General features: G+C 33.8%; 1 protein-coding gene across 8 annotated transcripts in view; it reads right to left on the reverse strand.

Moving 5' to 3' along the window:
• ica1 (islet cell autoantigen 1) overlaps positions 1-13,366 on the reverse strand; it is a 47,960-nt gene that overhangs the window by 32,424 nt on the left and 2,170 nt on the right. For 3 of the 8 annotated variants that reach the window (XM_061915492.1, XM_061915490.1, XM_061915487.1), the window contains exons 1-3: positions 11,279-11,541; positions 7,862-7,891; positions 7,615-7,786 (exon numbers count right to left, since the gene is read on the reverse strand). In XM_061915492.1, the coding sequence (XP_061771476.1) occupies positions 7,615-7,786; positions 7,862-7,891; positions 11,279-11,400 (324 nt within the window). In that variant the 5' untranslated portion in view covers positions 11,401-11,541. Of the gene's footprint in view, positions 1-7,614; positions 7,787-7,861; positions 7,892-11,254; positions 11,546-13,366 lie in introns of those variants that run through there. The other 5 variants (XR_009808788.1, XR_009808787.1, XM_061915488.1 and 2 more) reach the window with 5 other exon arrangements.

The raw sequence follows: 13,366 nt of genomic DNA on the forward strand, positions 1-13,366 counted from the left end.
AAAGGAAAGGCCATGTAACACAGTGGTAAAAATGCCCCTGTGCAAACTTTTTTGCAATGTGTTGTAATTATTGTTTAGTGTTAGTGTTAATGATTATTTGCAAAAAAAAAAAAAAGTTTCTCAGTTGGAACATTAAATATTTTGTCTTTGCAGTCTATTCAATTGAATATAAGCTGAAAAGGTTTTTGTTTTTATTTAAGAATTACACAACGTGCCAACTTGACTGGTTTTGGGTTTCATAGATAGCAAGTTATGATGAAGTAAAGAAAACACATATTTTTATCAATTTTCCCAGGAGATTTTCTATTTTTTGAAATGCAAATATGGACACACAAAATGAAGGTGTTTGTTTTTTTCTACTAAATCAGCGTCAACGGTTGTCAAAACAAGATTTTCGAATGAATTACGATTCTTATTTATATCTATTCATCAATTTTCTACCGCTTGTCCCTTTTTGGGGTTGCGGGGGGTGCTGGAGCCTATTAGCTGCATTCGGCCAGAAGGCGCGGCACGCCCTGGACAAGGGCCAACACAGATAGACAACATTCACGCTCACATTCACATTCACACACTAGGGCCAATTTTAGTGTTGCCAATCAACCTATCCCCAGGTGCATGTCTTTGGAAGTGGGAGGAAGCCGGAGTACCCGGAGGGAACCCACGCATTCACGGGAAGGACATGCAAACTCAGGACCACTCAGGACCTTTGTACTGTCAGGCACATACACTAACCCTTCTATCAAATATTAATAAAAAAATATATACAATATTTTTTATTACTATTGTTTGCACATACAAATGCAAATGTGATATAAATTAATTGTAAAAAAAAAAAAGCTTTTGTGACAAATCACATCATGTGATCATGTCTGCTATACAGATTTATTTAGAAAAGAGAAGTGTTGGACACGTCTCTTGTTGCATTATTCAACAAAACCAGTTGTCTTTTAAGTCATCTAGAAATTGATCAGAGCGGTTTATCTAATTTATGGAGGGTTGTAGTTAATCATAAAACTGACACCCAACGTTATTAAAAAAAAGTATTGATTTTCGATCGAAAATCATTTGAATTGAGAATCCATTCAGAACTGAATCGTTACGCACAAGAATCGAGTCAAATGGCGCCCAAAGATTAGAATAGAATAAAAATAGAATAGAAAGTACTTTATTGATCCCTGGGGGTTGAGGGACCTGTTAGCGCTGCACAATATGTCGCTACTTTTTTGACATTTTTCTAATAAATTAGGGTTGGGCGATTTGGCCTTTTATTAATATCTCGATATTTTTAGGCCATGTCACGATACACGATATATATTTCCATATTTTGCCTTGGCCTTGAATGAACACTTGATGCATTTAATCACTGTAGTATGATGATTCTATGTTTCTACATTAAAACATTCTTTTTCATACTGTATTAATATGCTCATTTTAAACTTTCATGCAGAGAGGGAAATCCCAACTAAGTCAATTGACCAAAACTGTATTTATTAAACGGTTTATAAGCAGTGGCACAAAAATTCATGTCATTTCCAAAACAGAAAGTGCAAGATTGTCAGAGACATTTTAAAACAAGCTGTTAGTGCACTTTTGTGCATGTCACTAAAATGACATATCAAAACAACACTAAATTAAAGTGCGCTTTTTGTACAGAACGCCACTACAAGTTTAAGTTTAAGTTTGAGTTTATTTTGAACATGCAAGCATACAACGTGATATATCACAATTTCCAGTTTCTCTCTTCAACATGTTCGAAAAGGAGTAGGAAAAAGCAGAGCTTATTTAATCCTACCCCTTTTCTTTACATAACAGTTGCTAAAACTTTTGTTCACTTCCTGTTCTCAATGTATTCACAATGTATACTCCATAAGTAATAAGTAATCACAATACAAAAAAATAAATAAATAAATAATTGGTGAAGTAAGTTTTATTCCATACAATGAGATAAAACAGATTATTTTGAGAATGAATGGGTGAGTAAAATCAGAATATTTATCATGGTTCTTCATTTTAGTACTTTGTAAACACTTTCAGTTTGAAGAGTTTCTTGAAGTGGATCATATTAGTACATTGTTTGATTGCTTTGCTTAATCCATTCCATAATTTAATTCCACATACTGATATACTGAAGGTCTTAAGTGTTGGACGTGCATACAAATGTTTTAAATTACATTTTTCTCTAAGATTATATTTCTCTTCTTTTATTGAGAAGAATTGTTGTATATTCTTGGGAAGCAGGTTATAGTTTGCTTTGTGTATAATCTTAGCTTTTTGCAATTCCACTATGTCGTGGAATTTCAGTATCTTTGATTCAATAAATAAAGGGTTTGTATGTTCTCTATACCCAACATTATGTATTATTCTAACTGATCTTTTTTGTAAAACTGTTAGTGAATGAAGTTTACTTTTGTAATTATTTCCCCATATTTCTACACAGTAACTCAGATATGGTAACACTAGTGAGCAGTAGAGAATATGAAGTGATTTTTGGTCTAGAACATATTTGGCTTTATTCATTATTGATGTATTTCTTGCAACTTTATGTTGTATATTTTTTACATGAGATTTCCAGTTCAATTTATGATCAATCATTATATCTAGAAATTTGGTTTCATTTACTCTTTCAATTTCTATTCCGTCTATTTGTATTTGTGTTTGACTTTCTTTTCTACTGTTACCAAATAGCATTATTTTAGTTTTACTGAGATTCAATGATAGTCTGTTTTTGTCAAACCATTTTTTTAATTTGTTCATTTCTTCTGTTATTATTTGTATTATCCACTGTGTGTTCTCTCCTGAACAAAACGCTGTTGTATCATCCGCAAATAATACTAACTTTAAATCTCTTGTAACTTTACAAATGTCATTTATATAGAGATTGAATAATTTAGGTCCTAATATTGATCCCTGAGGTACACCACAGGAAATATTTAGCATTGTAGAAGTGTGTTCGCCTAGCTTCACGTATTGTTTCCTGTTCGTTAGATAACTTTTTATCCAATTTAATATTAACCCTCTGATGCCATATCGTTCCAGTTTTTTTATTAAAATATTGTGATTAATTGTGTCAAATGCTTTAGTTAGATCCATAAACACTGCTGCCGCACATTTTTTACTATCTATTGCATTGGTAATTTCTTCTGTGATTTCAATTAAAGCCATTGAAGTTGAAACATTAGCTCTGTATCCAGATTGGTTCTCTTCGAGTATTCTATATTTATTTATGAAACTCTCTAATATGTTATTGAACAGTTTTTCAATGATTTTAGAAAATTGTGGAAGTAAAGAAACAGGTCTATAATTTGTAAATAGATGTTTATCACCAGTCTTATAAATTGGTGCAACTTTAGCTATTTTCATTTTGCTTGGAAATGTACCTGTTTGAAATGATAGGTTACTAATATACATTAGTGGTCCTGAGATCTCATCAATCACCTTTTTTATCATATCCATATCAATTCCATTACAATCAGTTGAAGTCTTTGATTTAAATTTTTTCACAATTTTAACTATTTCCTCCTGTGTCACATTACTGAGGAACATGGAGTTGGGATTTCGCTCTATGGTATCATTATAGTCCTCAATTGAAACTGGGTCTGGAATCCTTTCTTCCAATTTTGATCCAATATTTACAAAGTAGTTATTAAAGCTTTCAACTACTTCCTTTATGTTGTCATTATGTTTATTTGCGTCTAAGAAGTAATGGGGGTAATCCCTCTTAGTGCCATTTTTAATAATGCTATTGAGAATGCCCCATGTTGCTCTCATATTATTTTTGTTCCTGTCCAATAATTCACTGTAATATTATTTTCTACATGATCGTAGTATGTTTGTTAACTTGTTTTTATACTTTTTGTACTTAACTTCTGCCTCTGTAGTTCTTTGTACTATAAATTTTCTATATAGCGTATTCTTCTTCTTACAAGCATTTTTTAATCCTTTTGTCATCCATGGTTGATTATTCTTTCTCTGTTTACTACTGAGTTGTCTCCATGGACAATGTTTGTCATAAAGTATTATGAACTTGTTTAAAAAATGTTCGTATGCTTCATCAACCTCTTCTTCATTGTACACATTGTCCCAATCTTGCTTTTGTAGCTCCATTTTGAAAGCAATCATCCTCTTCTCTGTGCACAGTCTTTGAAATGTCCTTTTGTCTTCCATGTTCTTTTTGCAGTTTCCATCATATATTGTAAAAACTGGCAGATGATCACTAACGTCGGTTTTTAGTAAACCACTTGTAGTGTTATTATCAAAATCATTAGTAAAAATATTATCAATAAGCGTAGCACAGTGTCCTGTGATTCTGCTTGGCTTTGTGATTTTAGGATATAAACTGATGCTGTACATTGTATCAAGGAAGTCATCAATAAACTTTTGCTTGTTAGGGTTCAATAAGTCATTATAAAGTCACCGCATAAGAAAATTATTTTTTTACCATTGTCCATGTAGTTGCCTTGATCCATTCTTCAAATGTTTCTATACTTGACTTAGGTGATCGGTATATACAACTAATTACTATTTTTTTGCTATTTTCCTGACATATTTCAATGGTAATACATTCTAAGATATTATCTATAGCAAATGACATGTTTTTTACCACTTTGTAGTTCAGGTTCTTCATCACATACACAGCTACTCCTCCTCCATTTTTGTTGGTTCTGTTAATATAGTTTAGTTCATATCCTTCCAGATCAAAATCTATTCCTTTTTCATCATCAATCCATGTTTCTGTGATGGCGATCACTTTGAAGGGTTCGTTGATGTGTTCCAAAAAGTTCTTAATGTTGTTGTAGTTTGCATACAAGCTTCTGCTATTAAAATTAATAATTGACAATTTGTTGTCACTTTTAATGTTGCTATTATATTGCTCATCTGTGTAATAAAAACAATTATTACTAATGTGGATCTATATCGTTTTCCAAATCCTGTTTTTTGTGCTCTTTGTTGCAGAAGTTTTGTAGTTCCATATTTCCTTGCTCAACAATCTTTGATGTCGTTTCAATAATCTCTATAAGTATAGATGGATGCAGTCCTGAATCTAAGTCTTCTTTTTTAGTCGTCCCTTGCAGTGTAGTAGTGTTGATGTTGAATTTAGGTGCTTGTTTTCTGTCAGAGTCCATTATCATCATTGTTGTGGAAGCTGTGTAAACTTAAAATTTGTCCAGGTCTTTGATGTCATTGACAACAATTACTCTTGCTTCTGGACCTCCATTCAGCTTGATGTAGATTTTACAGTTGGCGCTCCAAGTTCCCTGGATTTTTCCCTGCTTTCTCAAGTCGCGTGCTTTCTTGGCGATTCCAGCATTACGTTTAGTGAGATGCTCATTCATGTACACATTTGTTCCCTTCAGCTTCTTTCCCTGTCTCAGCAATGCCATTTTAGATTTTCTGTTTACGAATTTCACGAGCACAACTGGAGTGGCGTTGTTGTCTCTTCTGTTCAGTGGGATGCATGTTTCGATGGTATTAATGTCAATTTCAATTTCCTTTGATTGCAGAAAGTTGACCACTTGCTGTTCTGCCGAGACAAGATCCATTTCATCTGGTTCACCTTTATTATTCACAGCTTTCGCATAGGATCTTGATTTAATTTGGTGCCCTGTCACGATGATATCATTCATTCGTTTATCCTGCTCCATTTCATCTATGATATTCCACAGCATGTAGTTTTCTTCTTGAAGGGTCATCATTTGTTGGCGCATATCTTCTTGAAAGGTCTTCAATTGTTGGCACATATCAGAGACTGGTGATTTGAGTTTGCAGACTTTCAATATTTTGCTGCAGACTTTTCACATCTTGTTTGTGTTCCTTCCATTGCTTTTTTCTGATCTTTTTTTATTTCTTTAATTTCTTCTTTCATTTCAAGGAGTATTTTTAGTAGTACTCCTTGTTCCCCATCATGTCCTGTGTCCAGTCTCAAATCTTGGTTCCCAGTTGTGTCCTGTGTCGGCTGACACCGAAGGTTTCGGGTTTTCAGTCTTCCCTTTAGCTTTTGGCATAGCGGCAGATCGACGACGTCAGTGCCTCTTGTGTCTTAAACGGCAGTTACTTTAGCAACTTGCAGCACGTTTAACTTGGTTGTTCCAACAATGCGTACCTTGTGTTGTTCACAGATCAATTTGAGGTGTTAGTCTGTCAACTTATAACACTGCGACGTTGGAAGCACTTTAAAACAGCTGTAAACTCGCCGTAGTTTTTGGTTGCTAGGCAACCGCTTTGAGCTGCGGTAAGGCGCCGATGGCTTGAGGCAAACGTCTCATCCAACTTGCCTTATTTCAGCGTATCAGTGCCTCACAACTGACCAAAATGAGGTCAAGGGTGCCAGGTTACTCTCCTGTGGCTGTGATCGCAAATCAGTGGTCAAAATCTTCAGAATAAACAAAAACTCCGGTAGCAAAAGCGGAGCCTTTTTCTTTTGCGTCCTTTCTCATGAACAGGAAGTCCATCCATCCGTTTTCTACCGCTTATTCCCTTTTGGGGTTGCGAGGGGCGCTGGCGCCTATCTCAGCTACAATCCGGCGGAAGGAGTCGTACACCCTGACAAGTCGCCACCTCATCGCAGGGCCGCCACTACAAAAGTTTAAAACAAATAAAATGCACTTTTGTGCAAGATGTCACACAAGATATTTCAATAAGTGTCAAATAAAAATGAGCTGCATAATAGGATAGGAATAATAAATAGTGTATGTCCTTCGCTATATGATAGGTTCCTGTGGACATTATCTCCTTCTGTTGTTGACTATTTTTTTCATACGGTGTTGATCTGGAAATAGTTGCTTTGGCATTTTGTTGGTGTGGCACCGAACAGAGATGTTGATATGCGCAGTTTCAAGCACTCATTATTCTCTTGCGGGTGACTTTTCAAATGATGCTACATTAGCAGTGGTGCTACTTTTTGTAGCAATGCTTTTGCCGCATAATTGTTCAACATATTCCCGCTTGAAGCCAAACCACCGCCAGACGATGGACCCCATGCTGTTTTTCTTGGGAATTAAATTTACCTTAATTTGTTACCAGGTTCGCACCTTCTCTCTCTCTCTCGTATTACCACCCGCACTGCACCGTTAGCATCACAGCTAACGTTACCATGTTGTTAACTGTCTGCTCCGCGGGAGCGTGTGACGTTGCACACGTGACGTATGTAAGAAGGTGCGCTTGTTTTAGGTCTCTGTGAGAAGAAGAGACAAGAAAGAGTGGAAAACACGTGCAGTGTAATGTCCGCAGCTAAAAGCAACTGCGTGAGAATGTATACCCGAATATCACGATATGGTCATTTTCTGTATCGCACAGAGACAAACCCGCGATATATTGAGTATATCAATATATCGCCCAGCCCTATGATAAATGGTATTGAAAAACAACTAAAAGCTTTGTCCAGCTGATGTTTGAGTAACATTTACTGCAAATATCAGCTCCAAATATGGGTTATCGGCCTCCTTGACTACTAATAATGGGTATATGACAAAACATATGGGTCGATCTCTAACTCAATGTTCCTGTATCAATGTAGAAAGCAGACATTAGCCACACTTACAAGACACAAGAGCTCCTCTGAGTGCTGGCTAATGAGACGTGGTGAATAATATGACGCCGTTTAAAAGCAAAGCCTACCTCCAGTTTGGCATCCAAGTCAGCGTCCGACGCCACCACGCACTCATCCTCCTTCTTCCCGGTGACCCTGATGAGCGTCTGCTTGGTCTTCCAGTACCTCTGCTGGAACTTGCTCACCACGGACGAGTCCCGGTCCAGGATGAGGCGGTCCAGCGGGTCTCGGGAGCAGCCGCTAGGGACACACGGCTATTAGTGCTATCGTCACGTCACATCTCAAGTTGTTGCTGTGTCTTATGTGTGGACTCACAAGTTTCCTCCCTCCATCTTCTGAGATGACCTGTAAGGAGATTCAAACTTTTTACAGTTTTTTTTTTGGAATACCTCTGAAATCTTAGATTATGCATTGTGAGAGATATAATATATATTATTTTTCTTTTCTTTTCTTTTGTGTGTAAATGTGTATAATTGTTAAATATGTCTAATCTGCACTGTTAAACTGGTCACAAAAAATCTTTGATATGACAGACATAAACTTATTTAATTAAATAAAAAAAACATTCATTCATATACGGATGTCCATTTGTGTCTTTGTGACAAAATCTTTTTAGACACTGAATATTTGTAACTGAAAGTTTTTGCATTTGTATTTTGTGAACAGATTTATTTTTTTTCTACATCAAATTCATTTATTTTCTACCGCGTGTCCCTTTTGGGGTAGCGGGGGGTGGCTGGAGCCTATCTCAGCTGCATTCGGGCGACAAAAGTATGCTGTTGATTTCATTGAATACAAAATTTGTCAGCAAAATGTGCATTTAAAAATTCAGATTGTTTAAGTAGTGTTTTAAATTCAGTGTAAAAAAACTCAACACTCTCTTCTGGTACTTTAAGAAGTGAAGTGAATTATATTTATATAGCGCTTTTCTCTAGTGACTCAAAGCGCTTTACATAGTGAAACCCAATATCTAAGTTACATTTAAACCAGTGTGGGTGGCACTGGGAGCAGGTGGGTAAAGTGTCTTGCCCAAGGACACAACGGCAGTGACTAGGATGGCGGAAGCGGGAATCGAACCTGCAACCCTCAAGTTGCTGGCACGGCCGCTCTACCAACCGAGGAAAATCACCTCATTGGTGGCTTCTGCTACACCATCGATTGCTTCCGTCTTAATTTACAGAAAATTAACCTAGAGTTTTGAAGCAATGCAACATGCAACACACAGACAAGCTCACACATTTGTCGTCAATGAAATTTTCATAACATTTTCATGTAAAAAAAATAAATTTATTGAATTACTTATAATGTAATAATTTAATTATTACATTTGTTGTAACATAAATTCAGTATAAAAAAAACACTTTTTTTTAAACAAATTTGTCTGCACTGAATTTTTCTATACTGATTTTTTACATTACTTTTTTAACACACATTTTTTTACTAAGTTTTTTGTAGTAGATACAAGTTACAGTATTGTAATTAAATATCAAATGTTTCATTCCCCCCAAAAATAATATGAATAAATACAAATCAAATAAACAAACTTAATTTTTAACACTAGTTTAACAAACTTAATTTTAACATTCACATGTTGTTTACAAATTGTTATTCAATTAAATTGCCTACAAAATTTAATGTGAGAAAATTCAGGTCACAAAATTTAAACCCAAAAAGAAAATGGATGGATGGATGGGTGTATAAAATAAAATAAAAACAAATTTAAAAAAAGCTTTTGTAACAATTTTGTCAGCACTAAATTTTTCTACACTGATTTTTTACATTCTATTTTTTCAAAAACATTTCTTTATTGAGCTTTAAATGGTAGATACATGTAACAGTCTTGTAATTAAATATCAAATGTTTCCTTTTTTCGAAACAAAACTCTATAAGTATAGACAATAAAATAAATAAATACAAATAAAATAAATTAATTAAACTGAACTTTTAACATTGTATATTGCCAAACTGATTTTTTAAACAGACTAATTCACAAAATTTTATTCTATGAAATTGTCAGCATAATTTAATGTTAAAAAAAAAATTTGGTCACAAAATTTAAACAAAAACTTCAGTGACAAATTCATTGTAAAAAAAATTATAAACTTTTGTAAAAAAAATTAGGTAATGAATTTATACACTTATACAATTATTTACAATACATTTTTTAACTGATTTTTTTAAACATTGTATTTTAACAAATAGAATTTTTAACTTACAAAACTATATTCAGTGAAATGTGAAATTGTCAAAATTATTTGATGTAAAAAATTAATTTCACAAAATTTTGACTCAAAAAAATTCAGTGACACAGTAAATTCAGTGTAAAAAACTTCTATAACACATTTTTCCGAACTCATTTCTTTTTTTACACAGAACTTCTATACAATGATTTCTTTACGCTGATTTTCTAAACACCATTTGGACAAACTTAATTTTTAAACACAGACATTTTACTTACAAAATTATATTCAATAAAAATATATTGTCAGCATAATGATGTAAAACAATTCAGCTCACAAAATTTAAACGCAAAAAAAATCTGTGAAATAAATTCAGTGTAAAAAAAAGCTTTCGTGACACATTTTTCTGCATTGATTATTTTACACTATAGTTATTTTTACGCTGATTTTTCACACTACTTTAACAAACTGAATGTTCAAACACAAACACTTTGCTCACAAATTTATTTTTATTTTTTTCATGATACTATTTCCATGAGCACTTGTAACGGTGTGGCTATGTATGTGTGTAGTGTGCATGTCTGTATATATTTATCATTTATTTATATACAAGTTCATTAAGTTTGTACATAGAGTGAACAAGGAAGTTCGAGCTCAGAGTAATTTATGATTTAAAGAAAAGGGGTGGGATTAAATAAGTGTATACTTCTTCTCACTCCTTTTCAAATATGTAAAAAATAAATAAATAAAAAAAGTCGAACTCTCATTTGTTTTTGTTTTTTTTTGTTTTTTCTCCATTGTTTTCATTTTGTTATAATAGCCGTTAAGGCTACAGCACTGTATTGGATCATGCTTGCTCTTGTTTTTTGTTTTTTTTTTGCATATTTGAAATAAAAATATATCAATCAATCAAATATATAATTAATGATATTGTCAGCATACGTTGATGAAAAAAAAGTTATGTTCACAAAATGTAGGCGTATAAAATTCAGTGAAAAACTCCAGTGTAAAAAAATGGCTTTTGCAAAATACATTTTATATATATATATATATATATATATATATATATATATATATATATATATACACACACAATGATTTTAAAACGCTGTTTTTACAAACTAAATAAATTAACTCACACATTTTGAAGAATGGATGGATTTTGCTTGCACATTTATATTCAATTAAATTGTCATCATGATAAAAAAAAAATCAGTTTACAAAATTTAGACGCAACAATTCAGTGACGAAAATCCAGTGTCAAAATGAACTTTTTATAATAAAAACATAAAATTAACCTCCATTTCAAGCAATGAAAGACTTGAAAGTAATAATGTAACACTCGACAACACCACGTGTAGAATCCTGCCCCCTAGTGGCTCTAAGACGCACCTACAACCGGAAGTACTGCGTGATTACATATTTCACAACTTCTACGTGTTTGGGCAGAAAAAAAATAACTCTACTGTATTGAATGATTTGTAAAATGTAACCTTGGCACTAATCTAAATTAAAAGTTTGGACTTACATACAATATTTGCTCGACTCTCACCCAGTAGTTAATCCACTTGTTCCCAAGAAAACAGAACATGTCCGGAAGGCGTAGCCAAATGTCTCCTTTAGGCGTGCTGATAACGAGCAATTGTCAGCAGACACAAACTTAAAACATTGCATTGCCAACGTGTGAACACTAATGTAAATAGTTTACTAGTAACTAATAAGAAACTTTAAATACCATTACAGTACGTGCGAAATGTGACATTATTAATGAACTGGATGTAAACACAGATCTGCTCTTCTACGGTGGTTAACGTTGTTAAGTTGGTGCACTAGCGCTCCCTGGCGTCCTGGAAGAACAAGGAAAATACTACTTTTTACACAAACAGCTGAGATAACATTGGTTATAAAGTAGGCTGACCATATTCTGAAATCCCAAAAAGAGGACACATATATGGCCGGGAGTAGGTGAAAATTTGACAATGATACTCGAACTTGCTTTATAAATAATATATTTAAATAGAGCATTTTTTTCTCCTCTGTTGACTGCTGTGTTGGCGCTAGTGATTTTTAAAATGGGGTCCCAGGGACCCCATTAAGTCATAAAAATGGGGTCCCACAGTACATTTTTGGGGTCCCACTTTTTTGTAAGCGTTTTGAAAACAAATGATAAACATATTCATTATCCTGTTGTATCTCACATTCTATATCGTGTTTTGGAAAAAAATTGTCATAAACATTACTTAATTCATTAAAAAAATAATTAAAAAAGAAAACAAATGTGTATACATATGTAAATGTGTTCAGTTATAAACATTCTTTCACTTTTTTCTTTCCTTCATGGATCTAAACTTTACAGCTGCTGGTAGTTTTTTTCTATGTTATTATTTAATAAGTTGTAGGTGTATTTATTTCAGTATAAAAGTATAAAAAGTGTTTTGCTTGGGTCATGAAATGATGATAATGGTGTGCCAGGGCATACATGTTTTTTATATTTAACGCTTAAATCTCTGGAGTCTACATCAACTTCACATCTATCCCTCATTTCAAAATGTTTTAGTTTTTTTATGTTGTTTTTTTGTTTTCCGCCCTTTTTGTTAAACAAAACTATATTTTTAATGGCAAACACACAAAATATGCAAAAACTTCCACCAAAAATATTTTTCTTAGTGGAATATTTGATGTGAAGTAATGGGAACCTTGGCTAGGTCAATAATTCACAATAACATTGATTTTGATTCAATATTATGTTTTGAGCAACGACATATTGAAAGAAAAAAAATGCTTTGTTTTATTAGTCAACATTGCAACTTTTTCTAAATTACATTTCACCTTTAAGCTTTTTTATTTCACTTTTGTGATGTTTTAGTTTATTTTAATAGTATTTTTAGAATGTGCCGTGGGCCTTTAAAACATTAGCTGTGGGCCGCAAATGGCCTCTTTGGCACAATTTTGACACCCTTGTTATTGATAATAAAAAATTTAATCTGATTAATCAAAGGATAAAAAGCAGAGCCTGGCGACGCATGCGCGTTTATCATAACTCTCTCACTCTCTGTCTCTGCCCCGCCCTCACGAATGTTAACGCTGCGTGCACCACTTTTTTTTTTAACCCCTTCTTAACCCTGAAAAAACATTGAAAATACACGCAACCATAACTCAAAATGACGGACATTCGAGGCATTTCAGAAACTCCACCTGGACAGTTCCGCAAAGAGGACATTTCCCGTGAAAAGAGGATGTGTGGTCAATCTATCATAGCACAGTCGTTGCTAGCATGCCGTGTGTTGTTTTTTTGATTGATTGAAACTTTTATTAGCAGATTGCACAGTACAGTACATATTCCGTACAATTGACCACTAAGTGGTAACACCCCAATAAGTTTTTCAACTTGTTTAAGTCGGGGTCCACGTAAATCAATTCATGGTGCCTCGGTGTGCATTGTTTACACAACTTGTGGTGCGCTACTTATATGTCCGTGTTGTTCGGTACACCTCCGAACCAAACTGAAACCACCGTGCCGAAACAGTTCAATACAAATACACGTACCGTTACACTCCTAATAGCATCATTTGAAAAGTCACTCGCTAGAGAATGAAGAGAATTTCATTACCTTAGTAACATACCACATAGTGAAGGACGA

This window comes from Nerophis ophidion, linkage group LG11 (genome assembly GCF_033978795.1).
Source record: "Nerophis ophidion isolate RoL-2023_Sa linkage group LG11, RoL_Noph_v1.0, whole genome shotgun sequence".
Taxonomy (NCBI): Eukaryota; Metazoa; Chordata; class Actinopteri; order Syngnathiformes; family Syngnathidae; genus Nerophis; species Nerophis ophidion.